The sequence below is a fragment of the Lepisosteus oculatus genome, chromosome 23 (assembly GCF_040954835.1).
Source record: "Lepisosteus oculatus isolate fLepOcu1 chromosome 23, fLepOcu1.hap2, whole genome shotgun sequence".
NCBI classification, from domain to species: Eukaryota; Metazoa; Chordata; class Actinopteri; order Semionotiformes; family Lepisosteidae; genus Lepisosteus; species Lepisosteus oculatus.
Window position 1 is genome coordinate 14,630,982 of NC_090718.1, and position 14,503 is coordinate 14,645,484.

General features: G+C 41.2%; 1 protein-coding gene across 4 annotated transcripts in view; it reads left to right on the forward strand.

Annotated features, from left to right (window-relative positions):
• grik4 (glutamate receptor, ionotropic, kainate 4) overlaps nucleotides 1-14,503 on the forward strand; it is a 312,974-nt gene that overhangs the window by 223,454 nt on the left and 75,017 nt on the right. For all 4 annotated transcript variants that reach the window (XM_069182439.1, XM_069182438.1, XM_069182440.1 and 1 more), the window contains 2 exons: nucleotides 7,543-7,721; nucleotides 13,944-13,997. In XM_069182439.1, coding sequence (XP_069038540.1) covers nucleotides 7,543-7,721; nucleotides 13,944-13,997 — 233 coding nt within the window. The remainder of the gene's footprint in view (nucleotides 1-7,542; nucleotides 7,722-13,943; nucleotides 13,998-14,503) is intronic.

Below are 14,503 nucleotides of genomic sequence, written 5' to 3' on the forward strand. Positions count from 1 at the left end.
AAATGAACTAGTGTTCATTTCAACACTGCATTGCTACAAATTATATAAATGTTATTCATATGTTTTTCATTCACTCATTTAGTGCAACAGTATTGTACAAATCCAATACAGAACAAAATATGCAAGCCATTTGACTTCATATTAAATGTTATTAGTGCAATTGTGAATGCTAGTCTAGCTCATTTTCCTGTGTTCAATCTGCTGGGTGCAGGATTGCTGGCTTTCTTCTGCTCCTATTTACGCTTTAGTTCATTTTGTCTGACCTCTGCTCTTCTACACATTTCCTAATGGAAATTGGCTCTGCTGGAGGGTATAATCTTGGAGCTATAGCTGAAATGGAATAAAAAATAAACTCATTCTTTTCTTCCCGGTCTGCATTGTTTCTGATATGGTGCTATCTCTATTGTTTAGCTCTCTTTCTCTGATTTACTCCTTCACTCTTCTTGTTCTGCACTGTTCCTTCATTACGCACATGTAACCTTTTATGGTACTTTTCATTCAACTTTAAATGTAAAGTCCCAAGCAGTGCTTAACAAGAACATTCAAGGTTCATTTTTGTATGAGAAATAAAATATGAAAAAAAACGCATACAACTAAAGAAGAGGACTAGAAATGTAGGTTTGACCAGTTAACTAAATCTTTATACAAGTTCAGGGAGAGTGTACTGGGCTTCAGAGGGAGACAAGTTCACGGTCTCCTCCATTCCTCTTCATCTTAATGGATGGAATTCCTTTTCTTTTACAAGTGAGATGACCCCCCCTGGTGCTGTCCAAGTCCTTTAATCAGCTTGCATCCTTGAAATGCAAAGTGGCTCCCATTTTACTGAACTTGGATTCAGTACTTGTACTTGTCCATCAGAACTTGGATGAACCTGGTAAAGGCCATTGAAGGGTGAGTCAGAAGTTCTGTATATAATAGGTCAAAGCTCTCCTACTTGGTGGAACGAGCCAGGAAGCTGCTTCCACCAAGTAAAGGAGAAAAGGAGGAAGGGATGTGGTGCAGGGAGTGGACACTTGGAACAGCCAGTCTGTTGCCCATGTTTACACTTTCTCGGCTTAAGTTTGTCCTGAAACTCTTATGTTTTCTGTAGCACAGTTGTGGTTTAATGGTTTTTAAAAGGTTGACTTGTAATCAGTGTGACTAAGATGCTAATTCGGCACTGTGTGTACATCATGGTTCCATGCTATAACAATAACATGTGACAAAGTCCAAGGGAGGTGAATACTTTTGCAAGGCCCTGTATATGCATGTACAGTACCTGTGTCTGCTAGCCTTGCGGTGCGAGAGCTAACAAACTAGTGAAATGTGTAATAGTCTGTCCACAGAGGAACGGAAGGGCAGCTGCACTGTAAGCAGGACTCAGTGTGGTAGATAAGCCAGGTGCCCCTTGGGGCGGGTGTGCAGAACTCACTCTGAAGCTCCTCGTCCTTTACCGAGAAGGTCGTTTCCTCCCCATCCTGGGGGAAGGTCTTTGTTAGTTGACGCCGTGAGCGATTTGGCGCATCACTCACCCGGAGTGCGCGAGCCAGTGTAGCGTCCCTGTCTGGACTCCTCTGGCAGAATCGAGGCAGCTCTCCCTCTCCTCTCCCTCTCCCTGAGCAGCCGCTCCAGGGGGTGTCAGGAAATGACACGGGTTGTAGTGATTTCCCTGCTGCGTGACCCCCCCAGCACCATGCAATCAAATGCTGAGAAGCATCCCTCTGCCTCTTTCCTTGCAATACGAGGGGCTGGCGGGAGCCTGCTGTTCTCATTGGGCTCATTAATCATCCTCACATACGACAGCCTAATAGAGCGTGACCGATTCATGAATATTTCTCAACCTTGCTTCCCGGTATAGACTGAGAAGGTAGGGTTGGCGGGGGCATGGTAGTTTATCTGAAAGGACAGCCATTTATCTTGCTGTTTTTTAACTCATTCAGTGTGCATCTAAGAAACTTTCTGCAGGGTCTCTTCTAATCCAGTAGGATACCTGTATAGAATCTAATATACACCTACAGTACTTGCCATCAACTTCCAACCTTAAATGGAGGACTGTCAGAATACTACAGTGCATTGCTGTGAGCTTTATGTTTTAGTGTTACTGTAGCTTTTAGTGTGGAGCTTCCAATATCCACATCCACCTTACAGGCCGTGCCCTCTCTCACTACTTAGCCCTTCTCCATCAGGCAGCCCAACAGCTTTAACAGGACTGAAATGAGCATGGAGATGCGGCCGACACACTGCAGTCTGCTCTGTAATACAAAACTAGAAACACTAATTTACCATTGCAGCAGCCCTGCAATTTACTGCGACTTGAAGTTCTCACATTGCATGTGCTGACTGCTGGTCGCGGTTTGGTGTGCAGTATTTCTTTAACTGCAGAAACAGCTCCTGCTTTTCCCATCTCCTGCTAGGTTTGTCCTCGTAGACTTTCACAGTCAATTCATTTTTGTTGTAGTTTTTATTTTCAAATAGAGAGTGAACTTTATTTTTTTATTAAAAAGCTTTGAAATTTGCCACTCAAACACAGTGCCACTGTGTGTTTACAGCTATATAAGCAGACAGAAATGAGGGCTAATGTGCAGGGAAACCAAATCTCTTGACTGCTCTTTTCTTTTTTCTCTATTTTTAATTTAGCTTTTTCTTCTGACACGGTGTGTAAATTTGATGCGAGATAAGCAGTATAATGGGATTTGTATGTCTGGTCTGGGGAGAGAGAAAAGAAAAAAGTCTGTTTTTTTTAATGAGAACAAAAGAGTGGAGACGGACCAAGCAGCTCGACAGCCACAATGAAAAATGAAGAGCCCCCTTTCAGCAGGAAATTATGAAAAAAAGATTGTTTAAAATGCCCATGTCTCCGTCTTCTCACATTAATGAGCACAAATGACATACTAATCTGTTTATAAAGGATATATAGAAGGCTGGCTCTTCAGCACTCGATAGTTCTATTTTTGCATCCTTGCTGCTCTGGCAATGTGTACATGTTTTTAGAGAGTGAATGACGATGCTGGAGAATGAGAGATTATTACTGAGCTCTTGAAGGACACATCTGCCAAGGAACTGGTACCTCTGGATATAAGAGTAGGGCTTGTATTACTGTGTGAGAAATCCACCATCCAGACCCACCTCCGTTTAAACAAATCTAAAAAAGTCATATTATATAAGCTGCTATGAAGAGAAGCACTCTATTTTGTTTTTTTAGTACATACAGATTGAATCCCAGTTTGAATTGCTTATGCCTTATCAGCACGGGCTCTGAGCACAGGTTGTATGATATGTAGTTCAATGCTAATCAATGTTCTTGCATATCACATTGTCAAAAGTGGATAGATCGATTTAATATACTGTATGTGTTGTAATTGTCTTGGGAGGCAATTAAAAAGGCAGATAGTCTGCTAACTTAACTGGCAGGGTTAACGAGCATGAGAGGGTAATAGCTGAACTCTAACGATTTATTCTTTTACATACTGTGTGTGTGTAGAACTGTTGCAGCCAGATGTTACTTACTGGGCGTCATGTTAATAAGCTCTTTGAAAAGAACTGAAATCTCAGTTATGCAGAGGCAGCCTGTCCTTGATTTCAACCATCAAATTTGTGTTTTGTAAGTTTGTCACTTAAAAATTAAACATTATTGCACGTGCTGTTCTGTGTGACACATGGAGCAGTCTATGAAAAAAGCCACTGTTTTTCGCCAAACAGCAATGTGAACGAGCCAGCAAACGATAAGAATCCTGCTCATACAAGGTCTCAAACCCAGCCCTGGAGGATTTGGTATCTACTGTTTTTTCCAACCTGGTTTGTCAATTAATCGGATAATCTGCTATATCCTGTGTTAAAGATGTTTTTTTACAGTTGATTTCTCTATTATTTGCTACACTTGGGTACTGATGCCAGTGTTTCACTCCATTAAAGGTACTGTATGGTTACTTATATACTGTAGCACCTCACAACCTACAGTACTTTTCTTAAATACTTAATAACAATAGAAGCTAAGTAACCGAAAGCCTCTTGGTTTCCTAAATATTTCCTCACAGATGTAAAGTGCTCAACTGATAATGTGTAGTGATTCAGATATCCTTCAGGTGGTAGTTGTGTATATCCTTACCCACCCTGTAAAGGTCCCCTTCACGGGAAGTCTCAAACGAGTCCACCAATTCTTTGCTTTTATTAGTAGCATTAGCTACTGTCTGGCTGTCTCGTATTAGCATACAGTCTTGATAGCAATAAAATAGATGAGTCTGGACGTTTATTAATCCCCAGCAGTTGGTGTCAACTCATGTGAGTTACTGTATATGTCAGGCCGGTCAGAGTAAGTGACAGGCACCGATTTTAAAGTTTTTTCGCTTTCTGAGCATCTACAGTGTGGAACCACATGGTTATGCCAATAAAGACACTTTCAGTAAACCTCAAATGGGATTTTGCTGTGCTGTACACACCAGTGGTGTCAGAGTTAGATCATGCCTCTTTGCAATTCATGCAGAATTTCTGTTTGCTAATTGGGGCTTGAGTTTGTTATAAGGAGGTAGACCCTATGGTAAAGGAAAGCATGGAGAAAGTTATATGATGTAATCTCCTGCATTAAAATGCACAGTGAATTTCTCTGATCCAAGCTGTTAATTGATATTTGCACATGATTATTGACTAGTGCTGAAACAAGCTCAGATCGACACAGGGCATAGGAGGCAGGAAATCAAGTGTTGCATGTCTCAAAGAGCCTAAAATAGGCTACTCTGTCGTTTAAGATGTGCCTGTCAGCTTGAAGGACGCATGGTGATTAATTGAAAAATATAGTAAACCTGTTATTTTGTTTTAAATCTGTTTTTATACAGGAGTATACTGTGGAAAAATCACAGTTAAGTGTAAAAAAGCAAAGTGAAATGGTGGTAGAACAGAAGGAGGTGTAGTAAGATGTAATAGAAACTGGTGGAAATTGTATCAGTGTACAGTAAATGCACTAATTTGCGAAAACTGCTAAATCAGTGCAGATTTACCGTGTTAGACTTTCTTATCAAGGATTACAATATGATGTTAGGAAGAGGCAGTGCAGTCAGTCCCAGTTCCTGTGCATTCTAGTTTTCCTCATCACACCACAAATAAAACCATATTGTATCCAGTCTATTGCAATGCAGGTGGAGTCGTGTTGGAGCTGATGTCTTTTGATAGAAATGAAGAGATTGAGAGATGAGGCATCAACAATGCAATGGAGTACAAAATGCAGCCGTGCCCCAACTGAAGTGCACTATATAGATCTCTAGTGCATTGACACCATAGTTTAACTGCACCGAACGCACGCTACACTGAGCAGTCTGAGAAAAAAGAAATGAGATTGAATGCAGAGTGACAGGAAATGGAAACTGTTGGCATTAGTGCTTCTGGCAAAAATCTGTCTCAGGTTTTAAAATCTTGTTGAATTTTTTTTTATTTGAGGAGCTTTTAAAAATTAATGTAGTCAGCTCCCTGTGTTTTATTGCTGGCCTAATCTGCTTTATTATGTCATGTTATTGCATTGATGTCTTTTCTGCTATGCTGTTGCTGGAGTGAATTTTGAAACTCTATGGTAGTTCTTTTTTCTGAAGGTTTAAGAGGTTGCACTTCAGCAAAACGGCAAGACACGTTTGGGATGCTAATACTTGCTGCAGTTTCTGAAGTGCATGTTTTCTTGAACTGAAGTTATGTACAGTATGTAGGCTGCACTGTGTGGATTCGCCCTGTTTTTTACCCTGACTGGTTGTTGCCTGTTACATCAGATAGAGTCCCTTAGGCAAACTGTCTTAAACACGAATTCTCTCTCAATGGAGTCAGTTGGTTAAATATTTAAATAATATACCTCGTATGGATGGGGGTTGAGAGGAGTGTTGTTCGGCATCATAGCTGTACAACAGCTGTTTCTACCAATAGCTGCAGTAGTCTGACACTGTGATTTACCTTAGAACCTGCCAGAACACAGCATCCGAGCAGCACGCTGTTGTGTTAACAGGCAGGGCCTATTGCAAGAGCTCTAAAACAGCAAGCAGAACCGTCTCTCCCTCATGTCCTGTTGCGATGTAGCAGGATCCTAGCACAGCAGAGATATTGTAGGGTTGGTAAATATTCATGAACAGAACAATAAAGAAAAGCAACAAAGAACCGCCCCAAAGACCTCTTAGCCAAACTCTGAATCTTGAGCCTGCAGCCCCACAGCTCTGCACAAGACACTGGCATCAGACACATGATGGTGGCATCAATGTGGGTTGGTTTAGTATTGGCTTTTGGAAGAAGTATTGGCTTTTTCCACAACCCTTTGTGTAACGAAATACCCCCTGTCCTATGTTTCAGAATCACTTCCTCAAGAAGTTTCCATCTGTGCCCAGCTGTGGTCTGTGTTTCACTTTATTTAGAATGATTATTTGAGTGACTAGATGAAGACTCTGGCACAGCTACTGTATGCTCTTTGGTGCCCTAGAATGAATTCTGATTTTTTTTTACCTGTATCTTGTGTATCATTACACAATTGTGTGGTGCTAAAAGGTAAGTCTTAAATTAAATTAGATTGAATTAAATTACATAAATCAAATTTATGGAAATACAACCCTCTAATATCTTATTATTAAACATTTTCATCCTTAATGTTTTGTTTGTTTGTTTTGAATTGTCTGGAGGCTAATGGTTTACCATGTTCACATGCTGTGGGTTCTGGTGAGTTCCAGGATGAGCTTTCTGAGAGGAATTGTTAACTGACTAAGTCAGCTGTCGAGTGCACTACAGCAGGGAGTACACATTGTTGCACTGCCTTTAACAGCTTCAGTCACTGAAATTATCTGCAACAAAATTTCCTTTTGCTCTTACCCTGCATGTTGAAAAGATATTGCAAGTTATTGCTTTTTTTAAATTAACTTATTCGTGACTGTGTGTCTCCTTCAAGCATAGGAATAGAATGTGTTGATGGTTTCTTCATTACTGTATATTGAATGCTAGGTTTCAGAACTGAGACCACTGGTTAATTGGTTTGCTACTGTTATAAAAGATAAACTAGGGCATTTACTGGTCTTCCTGTGCTCTACCTCAAACAGTGTTTCACACAATGGAGTTATGTACTGTACTGTTCAGAATGAGACAGACTGGCACGTCCTTTTACCTGAGGAGTTTGTGTGCCCACCTCAACCCACTCTCCCCTGGACAACGTTGTACACTGGGTCCACATGTTTTATTATGCTTCTCATTCCTTCCTGTTTGCTGCTAAACCAAAACAACCAGGGGAGTTTAGGTCATTAAAAGTCCATGTTCTTTTCACATCAGACAACCTCAGTGTATCAGCACAGTGTATCAACAATAAATCATTTAACCTCCCCAACTAAAGGCCGTGTGATGCTCATGACTGTAGACTGCAGTGTATCTCACCCTTCACTCTCTTTTGTTCTTGTCCTAATGGACTTTTAACTGCCCTTGAAAAAATAGGCACAGTGCATAGATCTATTTCCTTGTGTATACTAGCAAGAAAATAGATATATATATATATTTTTGCAGGGACCATTAGAAACAGGAAAATATCAGAAAGAATTGGGTCATGTCTGTCCTCTCTTCCAGGCCTGCTCAACCTGGAGCGCTTGTTGAGACAGTTCCTGATCTCCAAAGAAACGCTATCTGTGCGCATGCTGGATGACAGCCAGGACCCCACTCCACTGCTGAAAGAGATCCGTGATGACAAGACAGCCACCATCATCGTGGACGCTAATGCCACCATGTCCCACATCATCCTGCAGAGGGTAGGTAGGCCTGTACAGTTGTCACCACAGCTTTGCCAAGGGCTGGATTCTTCACAGGATAGGGTCCAGGTGATGCCCCAGTCATCTGCCCTTTGGGAACAAGACTCTCATTCAGATCCAGTTTGCAGGACATCCTAGGAGATCACCATGCACAGCATGACCTGGCCAGAGCTTCTCTTAAATTGTTAGGAACAAAAAAACATTGGTTGATGTGTGAGCATGTTGTCAGATCAGAAGGGGGAAAATTCAATGTGACACAGACAAAGTGATTAATTGCTGTTAGCAGGTCATGTTCACTGCACCACAGTGGGTCTCATTTCTTTGTGTTAAAATGTGGAAGAGGACTGTCAGCTCACCTGTGTACAATTTGATCTTAGTTGGATTCACAATTTAATTACATACTGAGAAAATACATTGTAATAAAAAAAAATTGCTGATTCCAGTCCAAACAAGGTGACTTGGAAGAGCATTAAAGAGCAGGATGCTACTAGATCGATAGTGCTACTCGTTAAAAGAGGAACATGCAAAAAGATTGGCAAAGTGGGTAATGAAATTTGGCACCAGCTCCAAGGTTGTAGGATTAATCTTGATGTGACTTTATAAAGCTTAAACTCTTTAATTCCATGCCTTAGCTTGACCCTCCTCCCCTGCTTCCTTAACTAAAATTCTTTTTAAGGAATGCTGAACAAGAACCATCAGTTTTAATGACTAAATAAGAGCATGATTAACTCTGAGCTTATTATTGATTTTTATTTCCAGAGAATGAGGATAACATGGGAGGAAAAAAAGATGCTGTAATACAGTTTCGTACTCTAAAGAAAGAGATGGCATAATTAATTACTGTACAAGCCATAGACAGGTGATTGTTATTCCGTTGAAATGACCCCATCGTGCCACCCCAGGTTAAATAAACTGCACTGTAGGGCATTGCTGCTTCAAAGTCCTTGACTGAGTTGTCAGTGACTGTCACAGGATGGAATACATGTGGTATCATTTAGATTATTCACAGTTTGTGAATTGAAGGTGCTGTCATGAACAGTTCTTTCCGGGCCCTATGCAGACGACACAATCCGGAGAAGTGAGGAAACACTGGGGGAAAAGTCATGCAGGAGACGGGAACGGAGACGGGGGGCATGTCCTTGGTGCGCTGGTGTCCAGGGGGAGCGAGTCCAGGGCAAACAATCCAGGAAGAAATAAAAACCGGGAATCCAAAACACAAGCATAAATCCATGACCAGGCGATCCATCCAGGAGATTAAAAACGGGAACCGGGTCAGGACCGGCGGGGGGAACAGGAACAGAAAGTTAAAAACATTATGGAGCCAGACGTATCAGGATCCGGGCTCACATGAACCGGGAGTCGTTGTAGAGCCCCAATTATCGTCTGCGTCTGGCTTTAAAGGGGGAACTGAAAAGGGGCTGGAATAAGGAACAGGTGTGGGGAATGAGGCAGAACGAGGAAGGGCTGGAGCGCTCTCTAGAGGAGAGGTAGCACTCATGACAGGTGCAGTCTGGTGCATGTAAGGTCACTGTGACAGGGTGCCTGTTTTTTTTTCTAAATTAATGTTAGATACTCCAGTACTCCAATCCTCTACCCTTCCTTGTGAGTGTGTATGTGATACATATGAAGTATGAATGATACCCCTTTTTTTACCCCAAAATCACTGCAGTGTTCCCCATGGGAGTTTGGTATTGTTGGGCTAGATAGCCACCAGTCACCTTTCTGTTTGTAGTTTCCCACAATACCACATCAGCAGGACTAAAAAACACTACTGACTTTTAAGGAAAAGGTTACTGGTAGGCCATCCATAAATAACTGATGTATGCTTATTTTTTCTTGCTTAAATGTATTAAAAGCCTCATATGACTTTGTTAAAGTTTATAAGTTTGTAACTTATTCTGAATGTGTATTAAGTTACTTTATTTGTTTAAAAAATGTCCACATCTGTGAAAGATGTGAGCAAGTCCCTTTAAGGAAGGATGGCCCTGGAAAGCAGGAGCTACAGTATAAAAGGAACTGGGAGAACTCAGTAGAGAGAAGGTGCCTTGGAGAGAAGGTGGGCTGGGAGGAGCTTCTGTGAGGGGGTTATTTTCTTGGAAATCACTGTCTGAAGGCAAAAAATCCAGTTTTGTTTGCATTTGAAGACTTGTTTTGGGAGTGTTTATGAAGCCAAACCTAGTTGCTTGGCTAGTGACAGTCACCCACCAAAATATTTTATATGAATTATTTCTGGCCTATTTTTAATATGATAACAGGATAGTTTATTTCCAGTAACTTAATTACAAAATTCTTAATTCATGGAGTATTGCCATCAGTATGACATCTTCTGTTGTCTTACAGTATGTGTTCTGTCATCTTCATATGTTCCAGTTCTAGGATCTGTAGCTAAACTATCATCAGATTGCAGTGTGTTTCACTGAGATAGTTGCCAGGCGACACCCTGTCCTTAGATCTTTTGCACTTTTGAGTGCAGAGTCTTTCGTGAATCTTTCACAAGATTAATGTGTGTGGTGGGGTTTTGACATTGTCTATCTATAGACACTGCAAGGAATATGAATTTACTGAAGTCTGTGCTCCTAGTGAAACACATGGAGACACACAATATCAACACAGTTTATAAGAGTGCAACTGTAGGCAGGGGAAGCACGATGGTGCAGAGGATAGCGTGGAGCCCAAGGGTGCATGTGCATGTGCATTTCCTCCCAAAGTCCAAAAACATACTGGAGAGTTAATTGGCTTCTGGGAAAATTGGCCCAAGGTGTGAGTGTGTGCCTGCCTGAATTTATGTCTCTGTCTGCACTGCAGTGGATTGGCACCCATTGCTTACAGGGATAGGCTCCAGCTCCTCCATGACCTTAAACTGGAAGAAGCTCTTAGAAAATTGATGAATGCAATTGCAGGCAGACAGACAGGTCACTTTTCCATCCGTTCTGACCTTGGAAGTAATACAGAACATGGTCACCAGAACATTAAAATGCATGTTTCATTGTCAATGTTGTGATTCAGAACATTGTGCAGGACATGAAATGTCAGCAAAATGATTCTTGCACATACTGTAATGCTCTTTGTTTCCTTCACATTATAATATAAATTGATGTATTTAAGCATTTCTGAAATGGCAGAAAACTAGAAGAAGTAATAAGCACCTTAATATAAAAAACATTCTCTTAGCCAATCCGTGCGTGTCAGAAATCCATATGCCCGCACAGTGACAGAGGAGTCCTGGAATTGCACATGGCAGCATATGGCTGTGTATGATTAAACTATTGCTTGTTTAATTCCTCATTATTCCTTGTGGAGACAGATTAATAGGCACAGTGGTGTTATAATGGAGGAAGTTATTGTGGAATGGCTGTTGTGTGTGTAATGTGGCAGACTGTTCCCAGTTGAGGTGAGCGTAAACCTTATTTTTGGGCAGCTTAAAGAAGTGCAGTTGGTTTTGAAGCCAGTTCTTGATGCAGAGCTGTTTGGTGCTGTTGTTGTCTGAATGGGCTTTCTCAATACTTGACTCCTAAACCAGCCTGCAACATGAAGTACAGGGGTTGGTTCAAGTCTAGTCAGGTCTGCGGTCATGGTTTTATGCCGACAAGGGCTTCACCCGCAGCTGAACCCTGCTTTAGGACAGGCTGGTTATCTCAAACACGTATTTAATGGTGGCAGCTGCCAAGCTCACTTCCCATTCCATGTGCAACAACTTTCATTTTCTCTTCATTTAGATATTTTGCAATAATGTTTATTGAATTAGTGTTTCTAATTAAAAATACAACTAAAACAAAAATTAAACAGTTCTCACTGCTGCTTCTCGAGTTGTCCTTGAGACAAACCTTTCAGCTCTCTTCATTCCAGCAGCCATATCTTTGGAAATTGGGCCAATTTTCAAGGGGTCCAGGGGACCATTGAGCAGTGGTGTCTGAATGAGAAGCCAAGTTGTTCTGGGCTGAAACTGAAATCTGCCTTCAAAGCCTGAAACCGTTTCTTCTCTAGCCTGCAAGTGAGACTTGCTTTCTGGAGTTAATGAAAGATTCTGATGGTCGTCGTAGACCTTCCTTTTGCTCTCTGGTTACCATGGAGACTCCTGGGCAGAGCAGAACACTGCAGTCTTAATGGGAATGAGCTGCACAGCACAAATGGTTTCATTCACCTCCCAGCATAAAATAGGGCTGTACCTCTGGGGTATGGGGGAATATGCATGTACTTCATGCATATCCCCCCATCATTCTTTCTCTGCCTCTTATAGCCTCTCTGACCTTGAGTTCGAAGTGGAAAAGGGGTACACATTAAATCTGTCAAGTGGGCATACATCCAATTCATCACAGAGGGTTTTTTTTTCCTTAGCAAATTAAAACCATGGGTCAACAGGCAATGCTATATTCATAAAGATCCGATAGATGCTGCAATGAAATGTGCAGAGAGTCTGCTTTGTGGTGTTGTTAGCTCTTGTTGCCTTATAGTCCTGGGTTCGATTACTAGAGTGCCTTCTGTGTGCACTTTGCATGCTCTTATGTCCATATGTGATATAAGCATGTGTGTGCCCTGCCCTCCCGGGGTTTATTCCCCCTTGTGTCCTATGCTTTCAAATTAGACTCCAGGTTTTTCTTGACCTTTACCAAGAATAAGAATGTTTCAGAAAATGGCTGGGCAGATCACCTGTTTCACTTTCGGAAACTGTGAAGTTAACAAAGTAATGAACCAAAGCATTTCCATCCTATTAAAAAAAACAGAGAAGCTGCTTTAGGTAAAAAAAAAGTATTAATTCTCTTTGGACACACTGTAAAATGCCTACGAGCCAGAGTTCTTTCACACAGTTAAGTAAGTATACTTACTCTGATCCTAAGCCAGCATCTCTGCAGACCATGCAGACTGACAGAGCAATGTATTTCACAAAGTACTGACTTAGGGACTCTGTTCTCCAACTCACCCCAGCAGCCCACAAAGATCTAGTAATAGTACTGCCTTTTTGCCATGCTTCTCTTTTAAGATTTTAGCATCACTATTAAATCCTCAATCACTTGAAAATTGCTAACTGAAAAGTTATGATACTGTGAATAAATGAGACTCAGAGCATCAGTCTTTCAGGTTTCAAGTCTGAAACAGTTTCAGCTTTTAGGGAACAGGCTTGAGTACAGGCAGGGTAGTCATAAACAAACAGAGATCAGCAGTTACTAGAAATGGCCGGTCTTTAGAGACTGACTTTAATTAGAGGATTGAAAACATTTAAGTCCAAGCAGCAAGAAGAGTATGCATCACTCTATATTCAACTAGAGGTGATAAAATGAGAGAGTTTATTCCCATGTGGATTCCTTCTGATTGTATACCAGTGAAATTATTTCGGTTTTATAGCTGAAATTGGAAACAAAGCATGTTTTGAATGAGTGTGCACATTATTTGAATGGAAAGCAAAGCTGGTTAATGGTGACACTGGCATCAGAAACGCTTCAGTCATTAAAAACAGGTCAGAGTGCAGCGTACTCTGTATTTTATGTCCTGTTTTGCACTTTTCTAGAGCTAAGGATTGAATGTTAAAAGAAGAAATTGATCCAGCACTGTCAACACCACATTAACCATTCCAATAAATATATAGGAACATAATTAACTTTAATTGATAGAGGTATCGATTGCAGTTTTCAAGGGAACAAGATACATGAAGGCAGAACATGACGGAAGTTTTTTATTTGAAAAATGAAATGGACCACAAATATACAGTATAAAAATAAAGAGTAGCGAGGGGGATTTATTTATTTTTTCCTGCAAAAATGATATCTTAGTGGGGATCAAAATGAGAAGTAGTGCCTCACTGGAATACGTGGAACAGCCCCGAGAGACCACCACACAACAGGAGAATTACTGATGAATGCAGTAAGGGACAGAGGGAGAGGTGGGCTGACCAGGCTTCTCTCATTTGCAGTCTTCTTCGGGATCTTACAGCGTTATTGCGAAGAAGGAATGTCTGGGCTATCTTTTCTTCCTCCAGGTGTTTTCTGGAATAGTTGTGAAGAGAGATGAAATAAAGCACAGAGTCTTAAAAACATCGCGCAAGTGCTGTAAGTCATGTCCCTTTTGGGTTTGTTTGTGAGGGTCTTTTCCCCCAAAGTAATCCCAGTGCAGGATAATCCCAGCTCCTGATATTCCCTGTCCAGTGCCACCCACTCACGAGCAGACAGCATGTGACGAGCTGTTTCCAAAACCACACTGATTCTCTTTCCTCTTGCTCTTCCTCCACAGGCCTCCGAATTGGGAATGCTTTCCATTTATTACACCTACATCTTCACCTCTCTGGTAAGGACACACAGGCAGCACGCTCTAACGGATATTAATGACATTGGTAATACTTTGCATTAATGGTTTCATTGAAATGATTCATATCCAGATGATTTATGACTTGTTAATGAGGCATTAGCTAGATGTTTTTGTCCGGCCTGTGGCTCGTTTCCTATTTGCTCCCTGGGAGAAAGCATGATGGTATGCAGGGTAATCGTGAGTAACGCCATACCCCATGAGTCATGAGGATAGACAGGAGCATGATCTCCTCCACCTCTGGACACTGGAGCAGTACAGCCAAAACATTTGGATGATCTAGACATTTACAGTGCTGTGAAAAAGTATAACATACTGATTTCTTCTATTATTACACTGAATGTTTTCAGGTCTTCAACCAAAATCTAATATTAGATAAAGAGAACCCGAGTAAACAAATAACAGTTTTTCTTTTTACTTATTTCATTTATTTAATGAAGAACGTTATCCAACAACAACTGGCACCGTGTGAACAAGTAATTGCCCCC